Source organism: Symphalangus syndactylus, chromosome 12 (assembly GCF_028878055.3).
Source record: "Symphalangus syndactylus isolate Jambi chromosome 12, NHGRI_mSymSyn1-v2.1_pri, whole genome shotgun sequence".
Classification (NCBI taxonomy): Eukaryota; Metazoa; Chordata; class Mammalia; order Primates; family Hylobatidae; genus Symphalangus; species Symphalangus syndactylus.
In genome coordinates this window covers 86,110,266-86,138,213 of record NC_072441.2, presented here as the reverse complement: position 1 = coordinate 86,138,213, position 27,948 = coordinate 86,110,266, and the positions used below count along the sequence as shown (strand labels likewise).

General features: G+C 39.9%; 1 protein-coding gene across 5 annotated transcripts; it reads left to right on the top strand.

Moving 5' to 3' along the window:
* The first annotated feature begins 402 nt into the window (after positions 1-402).
* On the top strand, positions 403-27,948 carry FCRL1 (Fc receptor like 1). 5 transcript variants are annotated; one of them, XM_063624934.1, is made up of 11 exons: positions 403-541; positions 13,469-13,489; positions 16,568-16,834; positions 18,010-18,297; positions 18,481-18,759; positions 19,097-19,213; positions 20,564-20,591; positions 21,961-22,043; positions 22,265-22,336; positions 23,073-23,101; positions 24,032-27,948. In XM_063624934.1, exons 1-11 carry the CDS (start codon positions 511-513, stop codon positions 24,101-24,103), a joined length of 1,287 nt encoding a protein of 428 aa, XP_063481004.1. In that variant the 5' UTR covers positions 403-510; the 3' UTR covers positions 24,104-27,948. The 5 variants fall into 5 exon arrangements, with proteins under 5 accessions (XP_063481004.1, XP_063481003.1, XP_063481007.1 ...); XM_063624933.1 differs by having other exon boundaries at positions 23,070-23,101; XM_063624937.1 differs by lacking the exons at positions 19,097-19,213; positions 22,265-22,336 and adding an exon at positions 22,384-22,445 and having other exon boundaries at positions 23,070-23,101.

The window sequence follows — 27,948 nt, the reverse complement described above, 5'->3', positions numbered from 1 at the left end:
TGGCTTAATGACATGTTTGCATAATATGACTATACTAGAGAAAGTTTGCACAGTGGGACTATATTGCTGAGCAAGAAGAATTTGCCAATTAGAAACAATCCAGGAGACATCCCTATCAAAGGTGAAAAGTATTGTAGATGTATCAAAGATGAATTTCAGCAGGACCATAACCTAATGAAACTCATCAAAGTAGGAACCTGCCTTTAGAAAACTTCCTTTGAAATACCTGAATTCTTGAAAAAGTCCCTCAAATACTGATGTGTACTATCTGCAACTTGTGGAACTGAATCAAACTATATTTAAAAAGGAGCATCTTTAATTTTCTCAGCCTTCATAGAAAAGGAAATTGAGACTGGTCTTTGGAGGGCTCTTCTTCCTTCTACCTCTGCTGAAGGGTAACTTCCGATATCAACTTCCTCAAACCTCTGATGAACTGCTGCTGCTCAACTCTGAGGTGCATTCTTTTTTTGATGACAGGCATCTCTAGGTACCATCCCTGACCTGGTCCTCATGCTGCCAAGGCTGTTGCTGTTGATCTGTGGTGAGTTGGACAACTCAGAGCAGGGTGTGGGATGCAATCATGCTTGGGTTCTGCTTCCTGAAGGGCTGTAAGGACTTCTTAGGACTAAGGTTCTGTCAGGTAATGCTCAGGGGTGCTCAGATCTCCACTTCCACGGAGGGCTCAGAGTCAGGCAAAAAGTTGTAGATATGTCAAAAAGCCAGAATTTTCAAGAAAACTGTCATTTCAGTTTTTATCTCATAGGAAGTGTTCACTATCTGTCTTCCTGTCCACCAATAATTGTCTTTATTTTCAGTGTTTTCAACAGCTGCCAAAAGAAAAATCTGTATAATAAATTGGCCTCTGAATTCCTTGCCCTTCTTACTACCAACACTATTTCTTTTTATCCCTCTCTGACTCCCCATTCCCACAGTCAAACCTTAGAACTTATCATCACTCCTTTGTTTTCAGCATACATCCCCCACTCCCACTAAGTTGTGTTTCTAGCTCACTTTCTTGTGCACTCTATTTCCAACATGTCTTCAATTACCCCAGGGCTACTTTTCCATTATCAGTGACTACACTTCATGCACTCACTTCTCATGGTACTCAGCTCAGATTCTGCAGCTCACCACCACAACACTCTCTCGAGTACACCTTCATCTCTCTTCCCCCACAGCACTCTCCTGGTTTACACGCACTTCTGCATGCTTCACTCTCGGGCATAAACAGCTGAATGGGATTTTTTTTTTTAAGTGCACAACCCTGATGACTTATCCCCTTTTAAGTGTAGGACCCCCGAATCTCAGGTAGCCAACAGCAATGCAGGCAATTATCCTACATGTTCATAGTCCATGTTGCTCCATGATCACTATTGCATACCTTATCCTGTCGTCTCAAACTTCTCTGTTCATTCTCATTGTATAATCTTGCTTCATATTTCATTGAGAAAATAAAAGCAGTCAGAAGAAAACTCTGTCATCTTTCTATTGCTGTTGACCTACTCACCTCTGCATTCACACACACACTGCCTTCTCTTCCCCTACCACGAATATATTGCCCCTCAGCTTGTTGATGACAAAACTCTCCACTTGTGCATTAGGCCCATGGCCCTCTTACTTTCTCAAAAAGTTTGCTCCATCATCAATATGTTTCTTCATTCTAAATTATTCCCATAAGTATACAAACATGCTACAGTATCTTTTATTAAAAACAGCTTTATTGAAATATTATTCACATATAATACAATTCACCATTTAAGCTATACAATCCAGTGGTTTTTTATTACAATCACTGAGTGGTGCAACTATCACCACAATCAATTTCGGAATGTTTTCATCACCCAAGAAAGAACTCCATACCCACTAGCAGGCATCCCCAATTTTTTTTCCAACCTCTCACTTATCCTCACCCCTCTATCTTCTGGCCACATGCAATCATTATCTACTTTCTGTCTCTCTATATTTGTCTATTCTGGACAAACCCCCCATATCTAACCGTAATTACATATCCCTTGAGCAACATTTCCTTCATTCCTCCTTCCCCACTATTACCCAAGCTTCTTGTGACTACCATTCTGCACCATCCTTCTATGAGATCAACGTTTTTAGATTCCACATGAGTGAGATAATGCAGTACTTGCCATCCTGTGCCTACCTCATTTCATTTAACATAATATCCTTCAGGCTCACCCATGTTGTTGTAAAAGATAGGATTTCATTCTTTTTTATGGCTGAATAGTATTCCATCATGTATATATACTGCATTTTCTTTATCCATTAATTTTTTGATGAATGTCTACATTGAAGCTGTCTTGGCTATTGTGAATAGTGCTGCAATAAATGTGGGAGTGCAGATATCTCTTTAACACACTGCTTTAATTTCCTCTGGATACATGTCCAGTAGTGGGATGGCTGAACCATATGGTAGTTCCATTTTTTATATTTTAAGAGCCTCCATACTGTTTTCCATAATGGCTGTTCTAATTTACAGTCCCACCAACAGCATGTGAGGATTCTCTTTTCTCCACATCTTTGACAATACTAGTTAACTTTGGTCTTTTTGATTATAGTCATTTTCACAGGTATGGGGTAATATTTCATTGTGGTTTTGATTTGTATCTTTCTGATGATTAGTGATGTTTGGCATTTTTTCATATACCTGTTGGCCGTTTGCATTTCTTCTTTTGAGAATTAGGCCGTTGTTAATAGGGTTGTTTTCTTACTATTAAGTTGTTTGAGTTTCTTATATATTCTGGATATTAACTTTTTCTCAGATGTATTGACTGCAAGTACTTTTTCCTATTTTGTAGGTTGTCTCTTCACTCTGTTGATTGTTTCTTTTACTATGCTGAAGGCTTTTGGTTGTGTGTAATCCCATTTGTCTATTTTTGCTTTTATTGATTTTGCTTTTGACGTCCTAGCCAAAAAAATCACTGCCCAAATCAGTGACATAGAGCTTTCCCCAATGTTTTCTCCTAGTAGTTTCAGTTCAGGGTCATACATTTAAGTCTTTCATCCATTTTGAGTTGATTTTTGTCTATGGTGAGAGATAAGAATCTAATTTCATTCTTCTATAAGTAGATATCCAGTTTTCTTAACAGTATTTAGTGAAGACACTGTCCTTTCCACATTATGTATTTTTAACACCTTTGTTGAAAATCAGTGGGCTATAAATGTGTGGATTTATTTCTGGGCTCTCTATTCTGTTTCATTGGTCTATGTGTCTGTTTTTATGCCTGTACCATGCTGTTTTGATTAATGTAGGTTTGTAGGTTATTAGAGTTTTGAAGTCAGGTAGTGTAATACCTCCAGCTTTTCTTTTCTTCAAGGTTGTTTGGGCTATTCAGGGTTTTTTGTTTATTTGTTTTTTAGTTCCATACAAATTTTAGGACTGCTTTTTCTATTTCTGAAAACAATGTCATTGGTATTTTGATAGAGATTGCATTGAATCTGTAGATGATTCTGGGGAGTATTGACATTTTAACAGTATTTATTCTTCCAATCCATGAACATGTGATATCTTTCAATTTATTTTCATCTTCTTCAATTTCTTCATTAATGTTTTATAGTTTTCACTGTAGAGACATTTCATCTCCTTGGTTAAATTTATTCCTAAGTATTTTATTATTTTATAACTGTTGTGAATGGGATAGTTTTCTTAATTTCTTTTGCAGGTAGTTCACTATTAGCATATAGAAACACTACTGATTTATATATTTTGTCTATCTATCTATCTATCTATCTATCTATCTATCTATCTATCTATCTATCATCTATCTATCTATTATCCAGCAACTTCATCAGTGAAGCTGCTGCCCAGATCAGTGACATAGAGCTTTAGCACTTATTAGATAAAATTTTGTTGGTGGGGTCTTTAGAGTTTTCTATATGTAAGATTATGTCATCTGCCAACAGGGACAATTTAACTTCTTCCTTCTCAATTTGGATGCCCCTTCTTTCTTTCTCTTGCCTAATACTTTGGCTAGGACTTCCATTATTATGTTAAATAGAAGTGGCCAAAGTGGTCATCTTTGTCTTGTCCTAGATTTCAGAGAAATGCTTTCAACTTTTCCCCATTCAGTATGATATTAGGTATAGACTTGTCATATATGACCTTTATTATGTTGAGGTACATCTCTTCTACACCTAATTTTCTGAGAGTTTTTAACATAAATGGATGTTGAATTTTGTCAAATGCTTTTTGTGCATGTATTGATCATGTGGTTTTTATTCTTGATTTTGTTAATGTGATGTATTATTTCTATTGATCTGCATGTTGAACCATTCTTTCATCCCTGAAATGAAGCCCATTGATCATGGTAAATGAATTTTTTAAATGTCCTGTTGAATTTGATTTGCTAGTTATTTTGTTGAGAATTTGCACATCTATGTCTATCAGAGATATTGGCCTGTAGTTTTCTTTTTGTTGTGTTTTTGTCTGGTTTTGGCATCAAAGTAATATTGACCTCTTAGAATGAGTTTGGAAGTGTTTTCTTCTTTTAATTTCTTTGAAATCATTTGAGAGGAATTGGTATTAGTTCTTTAAATGTTTGGTAGAATTCAGCAATGAAGCCATCAGGTCCTAGGTTCCTTTTTGATTGAAGACTTTTATTACTGATTGAATTCCCTTAGTTGTTATTGGTCTGTTCAGATTTTCTATTTCTTCATAATTAAATCTTGAGAAGTTATATGTGTGCAGGAATTTATATATTTCTTCTAAGTTACCAATTTTTTCGCATATAATTGTTCACAATAGTCTCTTATAATCCTTTATCCTTTATAATCTGTGATGTCAGTTGTGATGTCCCCTTTTTATCTCTGATTATATTATTTGAATTTTCTCTCTTTTTTCTTATTTAGTCTAGCTAGTTTGTCAATTTTGTTTATCTTTTTAAAAAACTGACTCATTTCATTGATCTTTTGTATTGTTTTTCTAGTCTCTGTTGCATTTATTTCTGCCATAGTCTTTATTATTTCCTTCCTTCTACTAACTTTGGGTGGAGTTCGTTCTTGTTTTTCTAGTTCCTTGAGATGAAACGTTAGGTTACCTATTTTAGATCTTTCTTCTATTTTTGATGTAGGCATTCATTGCTATAAACTTCCCTTTTAGAATTGTTTTTGCTATATTTCACAGATTTTTGTATGTTGTGGTTCCACTTTTATTTGCCTCAATAAATTTTAAAATTTCTCTTTTAATTATTTTTAATTGACTCATTAGTTCTTTGGGAGCATGATGTTCAATTTTCATATATTTGTGAAGTTTCTGAAGTACCTTGTGTTATTGATTTCAAGATTTATACCATTGTGGTCAGAAGATACTTCATATAGTTTCAATCTTTTTAAATTTGTTAAGACATTTTGCTTCCTCAAATATGATCTATCCTTGAGAATGTTCCATGTGCAGTTGAGAAAAATGTATATTCTGCAGATATTGGGTGAAATGTTCTATAAATGTCCGTTAGGTCTATTTTGTCAAGAGTGCAGTTTAAATCTGATATTTCTTTGTTGATTTTCTGTCTGGATGATTTTCCATTGCTGAAAGTGGAGTGTTAAAGTCACCTACTATTATTATATTGTAGTCTATATCTCCTTTTAGATCTAATAATATTTGCTTTATATATTTGGGTGCTCTAGTGTTGGATATATATATGTTTAAAATTGTTATATCTACTTGATGAATTCACCCCCTTATCATTATACAGTGGCCTTCTTTGTGTCTTTTTATAGTTTTTGACTTAATTCTATTATATCAGATACAAGCATAACTATTCCTGTTCTCCATTTTCATGGTATTTCTTTTTCATCATTTTACTTTCTGTCTATGTATGTCCTTACAGGTAGAGTTTCTTGTAGGCAGAATACAGTTGGGTCCTGTTTTTTAAAATCCATTCAGCCACTCTATATTTTTTAATTGGATAATTTAATCTATTTACATTCAAGGTTACTATGGATAGGTACGGACTTACTCCTGCCATTTTGTTGAGTGTTTTCTAATTGTTTTGTAGATCTTTCATTCCTTTGTTTCTCTCTTGTTGTTTATCTTTGTGTTTTGGTGGATTTTTTGTAGCACTAGGCTTTGATTCTTTTCTCTCTCCCATTTACTTATCTGCTGTCAATTTTTTCTTTGTGGTTACCATGAGGCTTATATAAAAAATCTTATAGTTGTAATAGACTACTTTAAGCTGATAACAACTTAACTTTGGTCCAGACATTTACCATTGCCCTCATAATTTATATTTTTGTTGCCTTATGTTACATATTTTGTATTGTGTATTTCTTAACAACTTATCACAGCTTTAGTTATTTTTGACCATTTTGACTTTTAACCATCATAGTAGAGATTTGAAAGATTTACAAATCACCATTACAGTAATGAGATTTTCTGAATTTAATGATCAATTTACCTCTAGTAGTTAATTGTACACTTTCACATGTTTTCATGGAGTAATTATTGTCCTTTCACTCCTGGTTGGAACACTCTGTTATGCAGTTACTTTAAGGCTTGTCTAGTGGTCTTGAATTCCATCAGCTTTTGCTTGTGTGGATGAGACTTTATTTCTCCTTCATTTCTGAAAGACAGCTTTTCTGGGTATAGTATTCTTGCTGAAAGTTTTCTTCTTTCAGCACTTTGAATATATCATCTTATTCTTTCCTGGCCTGCATGATTTCTGGTGATAGATCTGATGATACTCTTAGAGAAATTCTCTTATGTGTGACTTGATGTTTCTGCTGTGTTTAGAATTCTCTGTATTTGACCTTTAACAATTTGATTATAATGTACCTTGGAGAGGACCTCTTCAGGTTAAATCTATTTGGGGATTTTTGAGCTTCATGGATTTGGTTGTTCATATCCATCCCAAGACTTGAGTAGTTTTCAGCTACTATTTTATCAAATATGCTTTCCAAAACTTTCTCTATATCTTTTTCTTCTAGTACTCTAATAACACAAATATTTGCTCACTTAATGGTGTCCCGTAAGTCCTGTAGGCTTTCTTCACTTTTGAAAAAAAATTTTCCTCAGCTAACTGGGTTATTTCAAAAGATCTATATTCAAGTTTAGAAATTCTTCTTCTTTATCTGGTTTGCTGTTGAAACTCTCAATTGTAATTTTTATTTCATGCATTTAATTTTTTAGCTCTATGATTTCTGTTAGGATTATTTTCATGATATCTATATATTTTCAAATTTCCTCTTTAGGTCATAAATTTTTTTCCAGATTTTATTGAACTTTTCATCTGTATTCTCTTATAAGTGAGTTTCCTTAAGATTATAATTTTGAATTTTTTAGGCAATTAATAAATCTCCAGTTAGTTATTAGAAAATTGTTTTGTTCTTTTAGTGGTGTCACGTTTCCTTGCTTTTTCATGTTTGTTGTGTTCCTGCTTTACCATTTGTGCATCTGGTGGAAGAGTCACCTCTTTCAATTTTATAGAGTGGCTTTTGTAAGAAAAGAGTTTCACCTGCAGATTGATCCTAGGGCACCGATGGATCCTTAGTTGAGGAAGGTTCATTGGTTTAGTTCCAGGTGAGCATAGTAGTGTGGTCTCTGTGTAATTTCTTCAGCAGTAATCAATGTCAGCAATGCTTGTATGTGCCTCAGAGGCCTAGGCTGTAGGAATTTGTGAGGGTGGTGGTGGCAAGATAGATTGTTACAGTTCTCAGTGGCAAGAGCTTTAGGGATCTTCCTGTTCTTTTCCTCATAGACCATCATACCTGAGAGGGTGTCTTTTGGTGTTTGGCCCCGGCATGGGTCACAGGCAGGCATGGTAGTACTGTGTTCCAGGGCACAGATGCTTGAGGTGGTTGTGGTCCTGAACTCAGTGTCCTGCACACAGTGCCACTACTATGGCATCTGTGCCTGGATGCAGGTTCATTGTCTTAGGCATGGATGGACACAGCTCTTCCACCAAGACAAAGAATGTGACTCTGAAGCACCCCCCAGTATCTCAGGCCCAATGGGCAAGGTTGTACCTGTGACTTTGATCCTGGGGGTCAAGATAAGGCACTATCATGGCTCTAAGGATAAAGGGCTTTCCAAAGGGTCAGACACTGGGAAGCAGATCACAACTACAAATCAAATCCCAGAGTCAATGAGACACAGCGGCAACTTAGGCACCAGGAGAGAGTGTATTACATAGTGGTGACTCTGGATCCTGGAGTGGTAGGACACAGTAGTGGCCCCGGCTCTGTGATGCCAGGTGTAGTGACAAGAAAGACCCTGGAATGGTGATAGGATGCAGTTGTGGCTTTGGCTCTGGAAAGCAGGGAACAGTGCAATATTGGGTTCACTCCCCAATAACACACCATCACACCAAAGAAATGGTGTGCCTCAGCAGCTTAGGCTTCAGAGGGCTAGTCCAGATCCAGGCAGGACACTTAGGCTGTTTGGCCAAGAAGGGCAGAGTAATACAGATTGGCAGGTGCTGTGTTTCCCCAGGGGTAAGGTGCCAGGCTGGTTTTCACACCAAGGGAGCACGCAGTTGGTCTGCTGGCTCAGCTGTGGCTTCCCTAGGGGCAGGATGCCTGACTGGGTCATATGCCAAGGAGGCAGGCACATGGCTGGTCTTCTGGATAAGGCTTGACTTCCCCGCTGGGCAAGACAGCCTGTTCCTTGGCAGGGCAGAGTGTCATGTGGACACAAGTGACAGGATCACAGCTGTCTCCCTGAGCCTAGGTTTTGAGTCCCTGGGGTTGGTGCACCGAAGCCACTAGGATGGAGAAAATGGAGTGCTTCCTAGACAGCTTGTTCCCATGGATTAGGAAGCGGGGCAGCTTGGTTAGCAAACGGTGTACTACTGTGTGTGAGCATAATGCAATGATGGTGAAGCCTCAAGGATGAAGAGATGCAGTGACTACTGCCCCCAAGAACAGAACACACTCTAGTAGTTGCTCTAGTTTCAAGATGGTGCTGTGCAAGTAGCTTGGGTCATGGGATGGGAGGAGCCACAGTATGGGCTCTTACTCTAGAATAATGCAGCCATATGAACTTCAGGCAGTTTCCAAAACTGCACATAGGTCCTGTGAGAACTGCAGGATTCTCCAGCAACAAAGACTGCCGGTGTCCACAGATATAATGGGGGCTTCTGGGAACTTCTTTACCTTTTGTTTTCAGGGAAAAGCCCCTCCTAGGCCTGAATCCCAGCCTGCATTCCAAGCTGATCTTGACTGAAGAGACAGGGTTGCAGAGGCAGGTTGCAGGGTTCCATTCCCTTCTTTATGTAGCCATCCTGAGCTTCTGTGCTCCACAAGGTTTCTGCCACTACCCTGCTGTACTTCAGTGCTCTCCTTTAGACACTCCAGTCAAAACGTAGTTGTTTCCTTATTGTTTCAGTTTTTTTTAGTGGGGGAGGGGGATGAGTAATAGACACCTCTAGTCAGCCATCTTGCCGACATCACCGACAATGTCTTTTCTCTTAAAATAATAGAAATATGGCTTCCATTTACTACACCAGTCTTCTGTCTCCCTTTATAAAGTTTTCAGTGCACCAGGTGTATAATCCCAGCACTTTGGGAGGCTGAGGTGGGAGGATTGCTTGACACCAGGTGTTTGAGACCAGCCTGGGCAAAGTAGCAAGATCTTGTCTCTACAAAAAATAAAAAATAAATAATTAGCCTGGCATGGTGGCACATACCTGTAGTCCCAACTACTTGGGAGGCTGAGGTAAGAGGATCACTTGAGCCCAGGAGGTTAAGGCTGCAGTGATCTGACCTCCAGCCTGGGTGACTGAGCAAGATTCTGTCTCAAAAAAATAAAATACAACAAAAAATAAAGTTTTCAGTGAATTGCTGTCTTTGCTTCACTTCCTTTCATTCTTTATTTAATATTTATTTTTAATTTACATTACATTAAGATTTACTTTTTTGAAACACTGTCTATAATTTTTGACAAAGATTTAGATCCGTATAACCACCAGCAGAATCAAAATACAGGACATTTTCATCCCTTCAAAAATTTCCTGGCTGGGTGCAGTGGCTCACGACCATAATCCCAGCAACTGGAGAGGCCGAGGCGGGTGGATCACCTGAGGTCAGGAGTTTAAGACCAGCCTGGCCAACATGGTGAAACCCCATATGTACTGAAAATACAAAAATTAGCCAGGAGAGGTGGTGCAAGCCTGTAGTCCTAGCTACTCAGGAGGCTGAGGCAAGAGAATTGCATGAACCTGCGAGGTAGAGGTTGCAATGAGCCAAGATCACACCACTGCATTCCAGCCTAGGTGGCAGAGTGAGACTCTGTCTCAAAACAAACAAACAAACAAACAAAGAAACAAAGAAACAAACAAAAGCTTTCTTATGCTCTCAAGCCCTCAATCCCTTCTATAGTCAAATCTTCTCCCATTCCTAACCCCTGGTAAACTCATTTAAGTCCTTATACTTCTTCCTCATTCTTCCTTGAACCTGCTTAAATCAATCTTTCATCCTTACCACTCCATTGAAACTGTTCTTGCACATAGCATCAACCATCTTCATGTTGCTGCATCCAGGCGTCAATTTTAATTTTTTATTTTACTCAATTTCTCAGGGGCATTTGATCACTCTTTTTTTTTTTTTAAACACTTTTAACTTGGCTTCTGGAATATCATATTCTGCTGGTTTTCTTTCTAATTCAGTATCTGCTGCTTTTCAGTTTCTTTGCTAAATTATTTAATTTTTTTAGAGTCAAGGCCTTACTCTGTTGCCCCAACTGGAGTGCAGTGGTATGGTCATGGCTCATTGCAACCTTGAATTCCTGGTCTCAAGTGATGCACCTGCCTCAGCTCCCTGAGTAGCTGGAACCAGAGACACATGCAACCACACTCAGCTAATTAAAACAATTTTTTGACAGGGTACGGTGGCTCATGTCTGTAATCCCAGGACTTTGGGAGGCCAAGGTGGGTGTATCACCTGAGGTCAGGAGTTCAGACCAAGCTGACCAACATGATGAAACCCAGTCTCTACTGAAGAAAAAAAAAATACAAAATTAGCTGGGTGTGGTGGCATATGCCTGTAATCCCAGCTATTTAGGAGGCTGAGGCAGGAGAATCGCTTCAACCCAAGAGGTGGAGGATGTGGTGAGCCAAGATTGTGCCACTGCACTCTAGTTTGAGCAAGAAGAGTGAAACTCCTTCCCCCACAAAAAAATTTGTTTTTTTTGGTTGTTGTTTTGTTTTTTGTTTTTTTTTTTACAGACAGGGTTTTTTTTTTTAATTAATTAATTTTTTGCCTCCCAGGCTGAACTCAAACTTCTGGCCCCCATCAATCCTCCTACCTCAACCTTCCAAAGTGTTGGGATTACAGTCATAAGCCACTGCATCTGGCTTGGATCCTTTGCTGACCTCAAAATGTTGGACATCCTCAAAGTTGATACCTAGACTTCATCCATACTCACTTCCCCAAATTATATAATTATGTCACTTCATGTGCCACTTTAAGCTTAAATGTAAGCTTATTTCTCCAGCTTTCACCGCTCTTTTAAATACCTCTTATGTACTTAACTGCATTTGGGTATCTAATAGACATCTTAATAAACATCTTAAACTTAACATCACGTGTTTAACTTAAGGCATCTTAAACTCCAACAGATCTTTTGATCTTCCACCTGTACTACCACCACCACAAAACTTAACCTATTTTCCCCCACAACTTCTCCAATTCAGGAAATGTCACTACCATTCTTCCAGTTGCTGTGGCCAAAAATCTAAGAGTCATATTTAATTCTCTTCTCTCTCCTTTTGCACTTTCTATTAAATCCATAAGCAATTCCTATTAATTCTACTTTCAGAATTTATAGTAAAGTCTGACCACTTCATATCACCAGCACTGTCTAATCTTAGCCACTATCTTTACTCTCCTACACTAAATTCCCACTAACGTTCTCCCTGCTTTTCTTTCACTTCTATACTGTTTTCCTCACAGTGTCTGAGTGATATTAGAAATTAAGTAAGAACTCTCCATAGTTCCCCATCACACCTAGAATGAAATCCAAAACTATTGCCAAGTCCATAAAGTGGCCGTGACTGGATCCTTCCTATTTCTCAGACACCGAAAACTAACCCCTGCCCCCTTACTTGGTCAGCTCCAGGCGCCCTTGCCTTCTCATTCCTCCTTGTACAAGCATATTTCCTCCTCAGGATACTTGCATTTGATGTTTTCTCTGCCAGGGATGCTCTTTCCCAAATATTCAGAAGACTTGCTTCCTGATTTCATTTAGGTTTTTACTGAATCTATCTAAATCTATCTAAACAGTTAAGACCGTCTTAAGATGCTCTGTATCTTATTTCTCTGCTTTACTTTTCTTAGAGAACCAATCACCCTCTGAAAGAATATTATATACTTCTTTTTAAATTGGCTCTCTACCACTATAATATAAATTTCTTGACATCAAAGATTGTCATTCATGTTTACTCCCATCACTCCAGGGCCATGCACAACGTCTGGCACACAGTGAGCACTTCAAATTATTTGCTGTATGGACAAATGTATAGAATATGTTTTTATGCTATCTCCTATTGATACTTTTCCCAAAACCTAAGGAACTAATTATTTAAGTAAACATTTAACCTAAGAAAAAGTAAGTATCTCAAACCAAGCTTGGCTAAAATAGATAATAGCAATGACACAATATTTACTGAATAAGTAAATTCCAGGCACTAGTCTAAGCTCCTTAAGAATATCAGTTTATTTAATCTTCACAAAAACTCTGTGAGGTAGGTACTACAATTATCTACACTTTACAGACAAGGAAACTAAGCACAGAGAGGTGAAACTTTTCTCCCACAGTCACACAGCTTGTAAGAGGAAGAGCCAGTACTCAAATCTGTGTCATCCAGCTACAAAGCCTGCATTTTCCCCAGAATTATTTTTTCTTGATCATTGAGCCATAATATTATGGTCAAATCCTTGGGATAGAAGAGAATTTTTGGAGAAATTTGAATTCCTTTTCTGGACCTAAGCCTCCTCTGATCTGAAATTGGTAAACAAAGGGTCTCTATGCCTTGAGTATGAGGCTTTGCACTCTCCTTGCCTGACTTTGTTGTTCCCATGAGACAGTCAATCCAAAGCCGGATCCTCAAGACTTTTAAAAGGAGGAGGTGGGAATGGGAATGAGGAGCTTGAAGAGGGAGCTGCTAAGTAGTTAGCAAAGACGCCACCTCCTAATCACAGACAACACAGGTCATTGGCAATTACTTTATGATCATAAAAAAGAACCATGTGTTGTTCTGTGGGCAGGTGCTCTGTGGGTGATGCAGAATATGGGAAAAGGAGCAGAGAGAAAGAAGAAAAGAAGCGGGGTTAAGATGAGGGAGGAAGAGAAGATGAAAGAAGGAAGGGGAGAAGAGAGAAAGAGGGAAAGAGAGAGGAAGAGAGAGACGCAGGGAGGGTACAGGGGATGGAGGGTGTGGTGTTGGGGAAGCTCTCAGAGGATTTAAACTTTGGAGATGTGTGGGATTTGCTGCTCTGTACTGATCTCTGCTGAATTCTCTCCCAGCCCCACTCTGTGAACCTGCCGGTGAGTTGCACTTCCTTTTCTTCTTCAAGGTCTGTGGGTATTTTGTTACTTAGGTCAGCACAGGAGGCCTGCAGATTGCTGTCTTAGCAGCCCCTTCCTGCCCAAAACATATTAGGGTGACAGCTGCTGAGGTGTACAAACATCAGTGGCTCCCTTGGGCCTGGACTGCTCTGCCTTCACATCAGTCTCTGCACCTGACACGTGTCTGCTCAGTGGGGTGAACAGGTCTTGCTTTGACCTTCTCAAGAACACAGTCTTATTTCCGGGAAGCCCCAGCACAGGGAGGGAGACACTGTTTGCACAAGGAAGGCAAAGGGTACTGAAGATTCATGCTAGAGAGCGTCTCTGTCCTCCCAGCCTCAGGTGCTCCAATTCCCGGTTGTGCTTCTCAGCTGGGTGTATCACCATGGGTGATGAAGGAAATGCCAAAATCACACATCCACGGAGAACATTAGAGTGAATCCTCCAGACTTGTGTGGAATGAAGTAGTACTGCTGCCTCCTTCCTATTTTTAGCTCTCCTCTGCAGCCACACCTGTTTCCCCAGCTCATTTTCTCTTTCAGACTCTAGTTTATGCAAACTTACTTCACTGCACTGATCCTGATTCAAAGTCTTACCTTTACCAGAGAAGGAGAGTAGGGAATTCCTTTCCCCACCAAGGACTCTTTACTAGATCATGCTCAATGATAAAATGTAAAAATTGCTATCTTGTGCAGAAAATACTAGCCACAGAGTTAAAACGGATTGTCCTGCCACCTCAAGAACATCGGCTGCAAGTGCAACTAGGGAACACAAGTTCCCAAGTTCCCTAGGAATTCCTGTGACCAGAAAGATTCAGAGAGATTCAGAGTCAATCTAGCCTTCTAGGTTCCTTATCTAATGTTTGTCCAAGTCTAACTGATGACTTGTGTTAATACCATGCATGCCGTGTGTCTGGTCTCATCTTTACCCCTAAGCCCAATCCCAGCCTAAGCAGAAATCCAAAGCCATATCAAAGATGAAGAAACCAAGTTTCTGTCACCAGATATTTTCCAGATAGTCTCTGCTATCTAAGAATTATCTGAAACAAGCTCTGAACTGTAAGACTGAGCTCCAGACCCTTGCAATCCACCCTGTCTAGTTTCCCACTTCATTACCACCCTAGCCCCATTGAGAATAGCAGGTTACAGATGCCCAAATGCTAAATGCCTTTCTTTTTTGAGACAGAGTCTCACTCTGTTGCCCAGGCTGGAGTGCAGTGGTGTGATCTCAGCTCACTGCTACCTCTGCCTCCTGGGTTCAAGTTATTCTCCTGCCTCAGCCTCTGGAGTAGCTGGGACTACAAATGCACGCCACCACGCCTAGCTAATTTTTGTATTTTTAGTAGAGAGAGGTTTTGCCATGTTGGCCAGGCTGGTTTTGAACTCCTGACCTCAGGTGATCCACCAGCCTCGGCCTCCCAAAGTATTGGGATCACAGCCGTGAGTCACCACGCCTGGCCTAAATGCCTTTTTATTTATTGCCCTGCCTAGCTCCAAGAGCTGTGCTACTGGTCAGTCTTCTGGGGACCACAGTTTTCCAAGGAAAGACAGTGACTCTAAGATATTCCATGCCTCAGGACAAAGCAAATATTCTGGTACTATGGATGGAACTGATGTTTAAAAGTTTCCAAAAATAAAAATAAAAATAATCACATTTCAGCAGAAAAGCTGAATTCCTAGTAATTCACCCCTTAGTAATCCAAAGCACTTGTCATTTTCATCTGGTGAGGAAAGAATAAAGTTTTGTCTTAGGGAAAGTATAATATTTTTCAAGGGGCAGAGGCTCTGAGGGTTGGATAAACAAATGCCCACACAGCCCATAGCTATTAGGGGTTGTGACATTTTTATGCAGCAGCAAGTTGGGGAGATGAGGAGAGAGCAGAGCACAATTTTATCATCTTATCACCAGAAAAGAGCCCTAGGCCAGGAGTGGTGGCTCACACCTGTACTCAGTACCTTGGGAGGCCAAGGCAGTAGGATCACTTCAGCCCAGGAGTTCAAGACTAGCCTGAGCAACATCATAAAACCTCATCTCTGCAATAAATAAATAAAATTAGCTGGGCTTATGCCCAGCATATGCCTGTAGTCCCAGCTACTTGAGAGGCTGAGGTGGGATGACTGCTTAAGAGCCTAGGAGGTTGAGGTTGCAGTGAGCTGAGATCGCATCACTGAACTCTAGCCTGAGAGCCAGAACATGACCCTGTCTCAAAAAAAAAAAAAAAAAAAAAAAAAAAAAAAAAAAAAAAAGAAAGAAAAAGAGCCCTTAACACCCCAAAGGGATACATCTCTGAGAATTCAGATATGAATTAAATTAGCTCTTTAGATCATGGTTTCTACAGAGGTTTATATAGAAGCCTCAGAGGTTTGTATAGAAGCCTCAGATAGAAGCCTCTTTAGATCATGGTTTCTACAGAGGTTTGTATAGAAGCTGTGTGGATGGTGGGTACTGGGCATTTACAAGCAAATACACCCCATTTCTTCTAATAGAAATAGCAATAATGGGGCAGGACAGAGTCAGCAATGAGGGGACTGGGTTCTTCTATGTCTTTCCTGGACAGATCAACCCTGCAGGTTCCATATTCTGTTTTTGAAAAAGATAGTGTGTTTCTGAGATGCCAGGGGAAAGAGAACAGAAGAAGATAATGAATATGGCTTACAAGGACAAAAGAAGCATATTCACTTTGAATAAAACTTCAAGCTTCACCATCTCCAATGCCAACTCCAGTGACAGTCTTCAATATTATTGTACTGGCTTCAAGAAAGGTGTTTTTAGTTTATGGATAGAAACTTCAAAAAATAATAAGATCCAAGTCAAAGGTAAGGGTTGCCTTCTGAAAGATAACACTGCACAGGGGCAGGATGTACCAAGGGTGAGCAGGGTGAGTTCATGGCAAAGGAGGGCCCATGGGCCACTGGGGGGGGGTGGAGACATGTGGGGTGGCCTGTGTGTCCAACTGGCTGTTTCTTTGAGTCTTGTTGGCAAGTGCTGAGACACAAAGTGCCTCTTACCGGAAACTCTGAACCCCATTAATCATTTGTGTTTAATTCGTCTCTCTAGAGCTGTTGTTAATAGCCAGCCCCTCCCATCCCATAGAGGGGAGCCCAGTGACCCTGATGTGTAAGATGCCCTTTCTATGGAATTCAGATGCCCAGTTCCAGTTCTGCTTCTTCAGAGATGCCCTGGCCTTGGGCCCAGGCTGGAGCAGCTCCCCCAAGCTCCAGATCGCTGCCATGTGGAAAGAAGACTCAGGGTCATACTGGTGTGAGGCACAGACAATGGCGTCCAAAGTCTTGAGGAGCAGCAGATCCCAGATAAATGTGCACAGTGAGTGTCAGTGGGGTCAGTCTGCCAGGATAGGCTAAGAAGGGCAGTGGCAAGAGGCTAATCGTCACTGTTATGGGTTCTATCTCTGCAAGAGTAGGAGCTGTTTGAAAGATATTCCTGAGTTTCTCTCATTATTAGGATCCTTAAGGGATCTTCCCTTATTCACTCTGTTTCCATTTAAGCAAACAGAGAGTACTTAGGAAAACCTTACTGTGTGTCTTCACTGTGCTGGACGGTGTGAGGGGAAGAGCTGCATAATATCTGGTCCTTAACTATACGAAGTTGATGCTCAGCCAGCACTCTGAATAACTAGGGTTAAATATGTGATGCTGCATTGTGTAGGACTGGCTGTTGACTACAGAGAAGGGGGATAAAGGACTGAGGTGCTCAGAGAAGGCTTTGCCGAAGGAGTGTGTAGAATAGGTTACTGGAGCAGGGCTTACGGAAGGGCAGTTGGAGCTTGATTTCCAAAAAATAGAAAGAAAAGAGTGCTTCATAATTCATCTTGTTATTCCATGTCAGCGTTGACACTTCCAACATCCTCTCCCATTCTATCGTGCCATGAAGCGAATGTCTAATGCCTCCAAAAGGCTGTGGTCTCCCACACTTGCTAAAAACTCAATACTGGTGAAACTGGACCACCACCACCACAATAATCATTGAGCAATTTATACATGGCAGTCCCTATCCTAATGCTTCACAGATACTGTGTAATTGAACCCTCCAACTGCAGGAGATAACTATCATTACCAGCTCTATTTTACATATGGGAAATTGTACTTCAGAGAAGTTGAGTAATTTGATGAAGCACACAAGAGTAAAAGCATTGGAACCACTCTTCAAATAAGGCAGTTCGATTTACAATTTAGACTTATAATCACTTCACTATACTATTGTTTCTTGAAAAAATGAAAGTTTGAGAGATTAAGGTAGTGGAAGTCACATTGTTCTAGGGAGAGAGGTGATGCTACACCTTGTATAGTAATAATATGGTGTCTTTCTTATCCTACCACCATCACCCAACCAATCAGCAGACCCCTCCCCCTCACCCAAATTAAGCTATATACAACATTGACTTCACTCATGCGCTTTGCTTTCAGGACTGTCACATCTACTTACTGTCTTTGAAACTCTCCCTACTCAGGGTCTTCCTATGTCATCTTGTGTTCACACAGGGGTCCCTGTCACTGATGTGAGCTTGGAGACTCAGCCCCCAGGAGGACAGGTGATGGAGGGAGACAGGCTGGTCCTCATCTGCTCAGTTGCTATGGGCACAGGAGACATCACCTTCCTTTGGTACAAAGGGACTGTAGGCTTAAACCTTCAGACAAAGATACAGCGTTCACTGACAGCAGAGTATGAGATTCCTACAGCGAGGGAGAGTGATGCTGAGCAATATTACTGTGTAGCTGAAAATGGCTATGGTCCCAGCCCCAGTGGGCTGGTGAGCATCACTGTCAGAAGTAAGTTCCACTACCCTCCGTTCAGCCAGCCAGTCACAAACTGGACTCCACATTTCTCTGGGGCACACAAAGTTTCCCTGGGGCATGCTGAGGAAGTTCAATGGGGCTGAGCATCGGTGGGCAGGGATTATGAGTTTGCTGCATTGTCAGAGACTGTCTCTCACAGTCTACTATCTTTCTCAGTCCCGGTGTCTCGCCCCATCCTCATGCTCAGGGCTCCCAGGGCCCAGGCTGCAGTGGAGGATGTGCTGGAGCTTCACTGTGAGGCCCTGAGAGGCTCTCCTCCGATCCTGTACTGGTTTTATCACGAGGATATCACCTTGGGGAGCAGCTCGGCCCCCTCTGGAGGAGGAGCCTCCTTCAACCTTTCCCTGACTGCAGAACATTCTGGAAACTACTCCTGTGAGGCCAACAATGGCCTGGGGGCCCAGCGCAGTGAGGCGGTGACACTCAACTTCACAGGTATAGCTCAGGCTATGGAACTGTCTTGGTCAATGTCTCCTTCCCAGCGTCCTGGGAGAGTTTTGCTGGTGCCACTATGCTTCCGGGAGTGTGCTACCAATGGTGGGGCCTCTGTGTGAGGTGCTGTCATGAGTGATGTATTGGAGGGGCATGGAGAACTCAAGGTTGGGTGCATCTCTTCTCTTTTCGTAAAGATGATAAGCCACAAGTCCCTAGACAAATAAATAAATCCCCACTTGGAAGGGCAGACCTTGGGCACAACCCACATCCAAGATGTCTGCTCTCTAAGCCCCAAGCCCTTCCTCTGAGCAGATCATACACAGTTCTCTCCCTCTAGTGCCTACTGGGGCCAGAAGCAATCATCTCACCTCAGGAGTCATTGAGGGGCTGCTCGGCACCCTTGGTCCAGCCACTGTGGCCTTATTATTTTGCTACGGCCTCAAAAGAAAAATAGGTTAGTATTTAAAGAGAGTGGCATTTTGTTACTGTGATCTTTGTTTTCACTGAAATAGGCTGAAATTGTGACACGTATACTGCAAAAGATCTATATGCTGTTAACCACCTTGCCTATGAATCTGCCCACAACCCCAGCAGGTAGGAACAGTGCCTATTAACACAGTGTAACATTTTTGGTAAAGTTCTCCATCCCTCATGTGCTATTAATTGAGGTTCGAGTGATATTTTGTGCTTCTGTGATTTAATTTTTATACAAAAATGTAATGATTTGGCCGGGGGTGGTGGATCATACCTGTAATCCCAGCACTTTGGGAGGCTGAGGTGGGCAGATCACAAGGTCAGGAGATCAAGACCATCCTGGCCAACATGGTGAAACCCCATCTTTACTAAAAATACAAAAATTAGCTGGGCGTTGTGGTGCATGCCTGTAATCCCAGCTACTTGGGAGGCTGAAGCAGGAGAATCACTTGAATCAGGGAGTTGGAGGTTGCAGTGAACTGAGATCACGCCACTGCACTCTAGCCTGGTGACAGAGTGAGACTCTGTCTCAAACAAACAAACAAATGTAACTATTTAAAATAATCTGCCACAGAAGAGAAATACGGTTAGCAGTTCCAGCTATCCTGACTATATCCCAGTACTAAAGTCAGTGCATCAGTTCTTATTGTCACATGCTTTTTCTTCTCTCTGAAATGCACATTCACACGTCCACATGTTCTACTTACTGCTGGAACTTTCTCACTTTTCCTCTGAAATGACATTTTCTCCAAGAGGCTTTACCTGGCCTGCACAGCCTGCAATTGTTCTCTCCTATTATGAGTTCCAAGTTATTTAGATTCACACGTTATCACAATTGGTAATTACATATTTATTTATATATTTAACCTTGGTCTCCTCTTCACTCAGGAAGTTTTAGACAAGGCAAGAGAGGACACTGTGAAATTCTCATTTAAATTCCAAGCTTTTCTGACATCTTTGGGTACCTCACACCATCTATAGCATGGTTGTGGCAGCACCTGCCTCCAAGGAATTTTGTCACAATAAGATTGGGTAGTGTGGTTGTAAAACAAAACCAAAACATACAATAAATGTGCATGTTTAGAGACTTGGGTCCGAAGTCCTAGATCTAGTACTAATTGGCTTTGGGAATCTCACTTAATTATTCAGGACCCGAGTTTCCATCTGTGAAATGAAGGCTCTGTAAATGATTGCCAGGATGTCTGCTGGGCACACAGTGGCACCCACAATGGTCATCTGAGCATGAGGCATATCCCTGTGCAGGGTGTATGAAAGCACTGACAGTGAGGGTTCTTCCATTTATGTGTGTGCTCATTTGTTTGTCTTGCAGGAAGACGTTCAGCCAGAGATCCACTCAGGTGAGACCTGTTTTCACTATAGGTGCCAATAATGCAGAAAAATCTATTTTAAAAATAGATTTAGATTTATTCTCTCCTGAGCTTTTTTTTTTTCTTTTCTGTTTTATTATACCCAGAACTCACTCCTGAGTTCTCCCACTGGCAACTTTGAACAATTCATTGTTACTTCCCTTCTTTCAGATTTCGTACATTAACGATTTTAAATCTTTTCGTTATTTTTCCTATTGATCCCCCTCAATACCACTGCAGAGTCTTAAAATCACATTGCGGCTGGGCACAGTGGCAATAATCCCTATACTCCCAGCACTTTGGGACCTATAATCCCAGCACTTTGGGAGGCTGAGGCGGGCGGATCACCTAAGCTCAGGAGTCCAGACCACCTTGGGCAACATGGTGAAACACTGTCTGTACCAAAATACAAAAAATTAGCTGGGTGTGGTGATGCACGCCTGTAGTCCCAGCTACTCAGGAGGCTGAGGCAAGAGAATCCCTTGAGTTCGAGAGGTGGAGGTTGCAGTGAGCCGAGATGGCACCACTGCACTTAAGCCTGGGTGACAGAGCAAGACTCTGTCTCATAAATAAATAAATAAATAAATAAATAAATAAATACATAAATAAATAAATAATCACATAGCTTTCACCAGGATCATGCATTCATTCAATCAGTCAACCAATATTTGAGGATCTGTAAGTCATTCTGTTGAGTGCTGAGAGGTATGAAAATATAAAAGGCTCTTGAGAGTTTTAAAGTATTTCAGGGTAGGTAAGATACATGTACATTTCTGGAATGTAAGACAGGAATAAACATACTGAACAGTTATTGGCGAAGTTCTTTAGATGTTTAGAGGAAGAAAATATTTTTTAAAATACTTCCATCTAGAGATCCCAATGTTTAGTTGTCTTTTTAATATAATGTATTATCATTTATGCCAACAATAAACAGATATTCTTTTTTTTCAAGTAAGAGTAGCTCTTTCACTGGTACCTGCACATGAAGGAGCATTTTCTTCTGACCCTTCCTCAAGTTGCTTCTTCTGCCCAGCAAAGTGTTTTCCATCTGGAGTGAATCAATATTTATTCATTTAATATTTAGGGAGCACTCATGATGTGAATGACACTATTCTGGGAATGGGCAATACCACACCTTACGCTCACAGAGTTACCCTCTGGTGCATGCTCTGCAGTGCCCCACTCAGCCTGTGACAGGGCTGTGGCTCATACCACACTGCTGTGCCTTCTAGCTGCTCATTTCCCTGTAACTTAGTATTCTGCTCAGGACCATTTGTCACAGGCTTCTCTCCTTCAGTGTGATATCTGCATTATCTGGAATGCAATTTCAGATAAATAACATGTGTCTCTGTGTTTGCAGGAGCCTTCCCAGCCCTGTACCCCAAGAGTTCACCTACCTCAACTCAGCTACCCCAAGGCAGCTCCAGCCTATATATGAAAATGGTGAGCCTTCCCAAATGACCCAGGCCAAAGTTGGTACAGCAAGATGGGGAAGGGACAATGGGATAACATCTGCTAGACAAACCTGACTTTGTTGTGCCCCAGCCTCTGCTACAAACAAATGAGTCATCTGTCTTCATGGCTGTGACAGGTGGAAGGTATGGAGTAATTTGAAAGACAGGAATCAGGGGCTGTGTCTTGAAATCTCCTTCCTTCCCTTGCAGTGAATGTTGTAAGTGGGGATGAGGTTTATTCGTTGGCGTACTATAACCAGCCGGACAAGGAATCAGTAGCAGGTGAGACGTGGGGGCGTAAATTTGTCTCTGACTTTTGTCTTTCCCAGAACCAAGAGAACAATCAGTGGCTGTGCATGGCAAACAACAGCATTCCTCAGAGCAGAAGGCTGTGAGCATCACTGTGTGTACTTAATGGCTGTCTTTGGGTCTGGAGCTACCTTGAGTAGAGCCCAGATCTAATGCTAAGGTTCTTTCTTTCCTCTGGGGATGGGCTCTCAAATTTCTTAAATTATAGCCACTTAGAAAGAGCAAAAATCCCATGGTCTACCTCTTCCCGACCTCCCAACACAATGGAGGTAAAACGTAGTTCCAATAAGGTGTCATTGTAAGGCCTACATTTTATGCCTCACTCCCCAGTCATGTGGCAGCACCAGAGGTGATGGCCTCTACCTGCCCTCTTTGAGTAGCCTGACATACTCCTCATAACCCCATCACAGCTGCCTAGTTGGTGCTCTTGTCCCATCCTACACATGGTGGGCCCAGAATAGCTGAGATGTATAAAGGCCCCTCCTGGCATAGGGGATCTACTTACCCTCCCACCCCCAGGCTGCCAATTTTCCTCTGGCTACTAAGGGAATCATATTTGTGATAAACAGAAAAGCAAGACAGAAAATATTAATGGAAATCAATTCATGGGAAATAGATGAGAGAGAAAGAAGCTTTTCTTAACACAAGTTTAGTGAAGGACTTTAAATATAAGTGGAATGTCACAGCACTTGCCTTTTCTCCACAGCAGAAACCCTGGGGACACATATGGAGGACAAGGTAAGAGTCTCTATTGTTCTTTCTTCCATGTTCTTTCTTTCCTCTGGGGACTGGTTCTCAAACTTCTTAAATTATAGCCACTTAGAAAGAGCAAAAATCCCATGGTCTACCTCTTCCCTACCTCCCAAAGCAGTGGAGGTAAAAACATGTAGTTACAACAATAAGGGGTCATTGTACAAGGAAATTTTGAAGGCTTACAAATAGATTTACTTTAGCAATGGACACATGAATGATTTTCAGCTAAACTGCAGTGCATACCTAGTCTAAAAATTCTATTTATCGGAAAATTTTTATCCTAAAATACTATTGAGCCATACATCCATCACTTTGTACTATAAGGTTAACCAAACATTCTACAGCAACTAAATTAATATTGAACAAACCTAAGCTAATAGTAATTTGTGTCACTAAAAATTAGCATTTGGTAAACTTTGAATAATTCAAGATATCACCACTGATACGAAAATACTTTCTTAAAACTGCAGAAATTCCAGCTCTGTGCATGTGCACAAAAACAGTAGGTGCTTTGCAGTTTTGTCTAGTGTAGTATGGCAGCCAGATATCTCAGGATAAAATTCAAATCCTTGGTAAAGTCCAGTGACATGCTACATTTAATTTATGAATATAAAATTCTGACAACCTTTTAAAAAATGACAGCCCATGGGGCTGCCTAACAGTGGCCCATAAGAATGAGGGAAGACACTGTATGTTTGCATCAGTTTGCAGCTTATCAGGTGCATCTTTGTAGTCCACCAGTGGGATACAGGCACTCTGAAAATGCTGGCCTTGGATCACAGTTTTCCAAGAGGCCCTGATTTTTGGGTTGTGTGATGTGCCATGATAAGATGCATCCAAGCTAACTGGTGAAGAGGACCAGTGGAGGCATGTTCTGCTTGTCTTCCCTGCTCTAGTCCTAATCTTTGCTTCCAGGTTTCCTTAGACATCTATTCCAGGCCGAGGAAAGCAAACATTACAGATGTGGACTATGAAGACGCTATGTAAGGTTATGGAAGATTCTGCTCTTTGAAAACCATCCATGACCCCAAGCCTCAGACCTGATATATTCTTCAGAGATCTTGGGGCATTAGCTTTCTAGTATACCTCTTCTGGATGCCATTCTCCATGGCACTATTCCTTCATCTACTGTGAAGTGAAGTTGGCGCAGCCCTGAAGAAACTACCTAGGAGAACCAATAGACACAGGAATGACAGGGACTTTGTTATCAGAACCAGATTCCTGCCGGCTCCTTTGAAAACAGGTCAAATTGTGCTCTTCTGTTTACAAGAGGAAACAGGATGGAATAAAAGAAATTAGGATCTTGGGTTGGAGGGACAGTGAAGCTTAGAGCACATGAACTCAAGGTTAGTGACTCTGCAGCACTTCACATAGAGAGCCATGCCCATCATTCAGTCCAAGTGCTTTCTCTGCCCAGACAGCACAGAACTCCAGCCTCGCCACTTACATGGATCATTGAGTTTCCACCTAAAATATGATTCTATTTATTTTGAGTCACTGTTACCAAATTAGAACTAAAACAAAGTTACATAAGAAGTTATTGTGACTACACTTAATTTTAGTGTCATATTTTTGTATATATAGGCCAACCTATGCCACATCCAAAATTATGTATCTATTACAGCCCCTAGAAGCTTTATGAATACAGTGTGTCTTCTTTTATTCACAAAATTTTTGAAATCATGGTAATATGGTTTGAAGTCTATATCTCAATTTTTTTTTTTTTAAGTTGAGACAGGGTCTCACTCTGTCACTCAATCTGGAATGCAGTGGCACAATCTTGCCTCACTGCAACGTCTGCCTCTCAGGCTCAAGCAAACCTCTTACCTCAGCCTGCTGAGTAGCTGGGACTACAGGCACATGCCACCAAACTTGGCTATTTTTTGTCTTATGTAGAGACAAGATTTCACCGTTTTGCCCAGGCTGGTCTCAAACTCCTGGGCTCAAGCAATGTATTTAATTTTAAAACAACCACTCAGTCTTACGAATTAATAAACATTTGGAGGTATATAAAGTAAAAAGTTAAAGTCTTTCCTGTAAGTTAACACAAATGTTAACTATTGTTAAAAACTTTCAGGTAGCTCTCTAGATATTTTTCTTTTTTTGTATACATACTTATACATACATGTAAGTATATAAACATTTAGAAGTATACCTATCTAACAAACTATCATGAAATAATTTCAAATCTGTAAATAGATCTATTATACTATTTTAGAAGTCTCTATAGTAGTGTGTTATATAGATAAATCATAACTTTTTTCTTTTTTTATTGTAGTAAATATGCACAACATAAAATTGATCATTTTAACCATTTTTAAGTGTACAATTCAGTGGCATTACGTACGATCATAATATATTTTAATCCTTCTCACCACTGGTGGACGTTAAGGAGGCTCTCAAAAAATTCATATTATAAAAACAAAGTTCAAACAAATGTCTTTGTACAAGCATATAATGGCACTACTGCTGGATTATCTGAAGGATAAATTTGTAAATCTAGTATTGCTAGATTATGCATATTAAATATTCTTGTTAAATAGTCTTCAATGTCTCTCAGGTAAGGCTGTATCAATTTATATCTTCACCAACAATGTCTGGGAAATCAGTTTGTGGGGTGTATTAGTTAGTTCTCACATTGCTAATAAAGACATATCAGAGACTGGGTAATTTATAAAGGAAAGAGGTTTAATTGACTCACAGTTCCAAACAGCTAGAGAGGCCTCTGGACACTTACAATCATGGCAGAAGGGGAAGCAAACATGTCCTTCTTCACATGGCAGCAGGAGAGAGAAAGTGTCCTGTGTTCAGCCTTTGCCCATCTTCTATGTCATTTGTGTTTTTCTTAGTTTTTATAGGACTGATTTATTAAGGCATAGTTTATAACAGTGAAATGCACAGATTTTATGTGCATAGTTCCATCAATTTGACAAATGCATGCATTTGAGTAATCCAAACCTTTATCATGAGATAAAGTATTTTCATCACTCCAGAAAGTTCCCTCATACTCATGTCCAGTCTATTTATGCCACTCTAGGAACAACTACTGAACATTATGCTTTTGACCATTTCTCCATTGTATGTGATGACAATGTTTTTGGGCAATCTTTCACTTCACTTTTTGTTTACAGTGAATTTTAAAATATAGAAGGTTAGTTTTCACACAGCTAAACTCAATTTTTTTAAATCTTGGTTTCTAACTTTCCTATATTTCTGTCATCTTCTATCAGACCATGTTGCCATGTTATAAAGTATTCTTATATTTTCTTATAATGCCTCCATAGTTTTATTATATATTCACTCAATACATAATTTTTCTATGTGGTATGAGGTAAGAATCTAACTTTTACTGATTTTATCTTTATGTGTTTTTTTAATTTAAAATGTGGGATAGGGATCTAACTTTTTTTCAAACACATATAAATTGTGCACTACTGTTTATTTAAATAGTCTGTTCTTTTCCCTTTTATTATTATGCTATCTTATCTCACTTGAATTCAACCTAAGCCTGTTTTAGACTCCAACTAATACTACAGATCTTCCTACCACTCTTACCCTTGCATAATTCATTTCAAGCACATTAGCACATTAGCCTCAGGGTTCCTCAAGCACACCAAATTTAGTCCCAGCTCAGGAACTCTGTACTTTCTATTTCCATGCTTTAACGTTCTTTCTCTTGATATCCTTGCTTTCTTATTTTCTTCATTTGCATTTCTGCTTTGATTTTCTGTTTCTGGTCCATGGACATTTTTATTTTCTTTTTATAGAACAAACACAGCTTTTTTACATTTTATATTTTGCCTGCCATTGCTATGTGCTTGGAGCTCAGGGAGGGCCTCAAAGGATAAAATTGGAGTATCATGTGATCAGAAGTTCGAACTTGTTTGTATTGTATGATCATCCCTTTACTTTAATACATTAAATGCCATCTATGGCTTCTTACATTCCACTTCTTCTTAATCAATTTCTTTCTTCATGAACTTAAACTTTCCCATCATTTTTGATAGGGTCTGTGAGTTTATTTGTCCAAAAAGCCTAAAAGCAGAATTTAAGATTGATAGCATAGCTTTGTGCTCAACAGTTGTAATATTTTATTCCATGCTCTTCTAGCTTCTACTGTTTTCTTTGAGAAATCTATTTAATTGTTGTTTCTTTATAATTAATCTATCTTTTCTCTCCAGTTGCCTTTAAGACTTTTTATATTTGATATTATGCAATTTCACTATGATTTGTCTAAATGTGCATTTATTTTGCTAGAGATTAATAACTCAATTCTAAGGTATCATGTCTTTTTTCAAGTTTAGAAAATATTTGGCTATTATCTCTTTATTATTATGCTGCTGCAGCATTACTTGAATTCTTTCCCTCAGAAATTTATATTAGAAGTTTGCTAGATTTCATTCTATTCTCGTGACTCTTAATTAGTCTTGCAAAATTTTCATTTCATTATCACTTATTGCATTTTAGGTAATTTCTTAATCTCTATCTTCCAGTTTACTGGTTCTTTCTTCAGCTGTATCTATTTTATTGTTTAACCTATTTATTTTCTATTTCAATGATTACTGTTTTTTGAGATTTTATTAGCAAAATGGTTAAAAGCATGGTTTCAGAGGATTGTCTGGATTTACATTTTGCCTCCATTATTTACTAGCTCTCCAGTTTTGGTTAAATTAATTAACCTTTTGTGCCTCTTGGTGTGTAAAATTGAAGTAACAATTGTATATAAATATAGTGTTGTTTTGGTAATTAATTAAAACTATTTGCATAAAATGCTTAAGACGGCCTGAAGTGACATTGAGTCCTCAAAAAATAAATTATTATTATCATTCCTT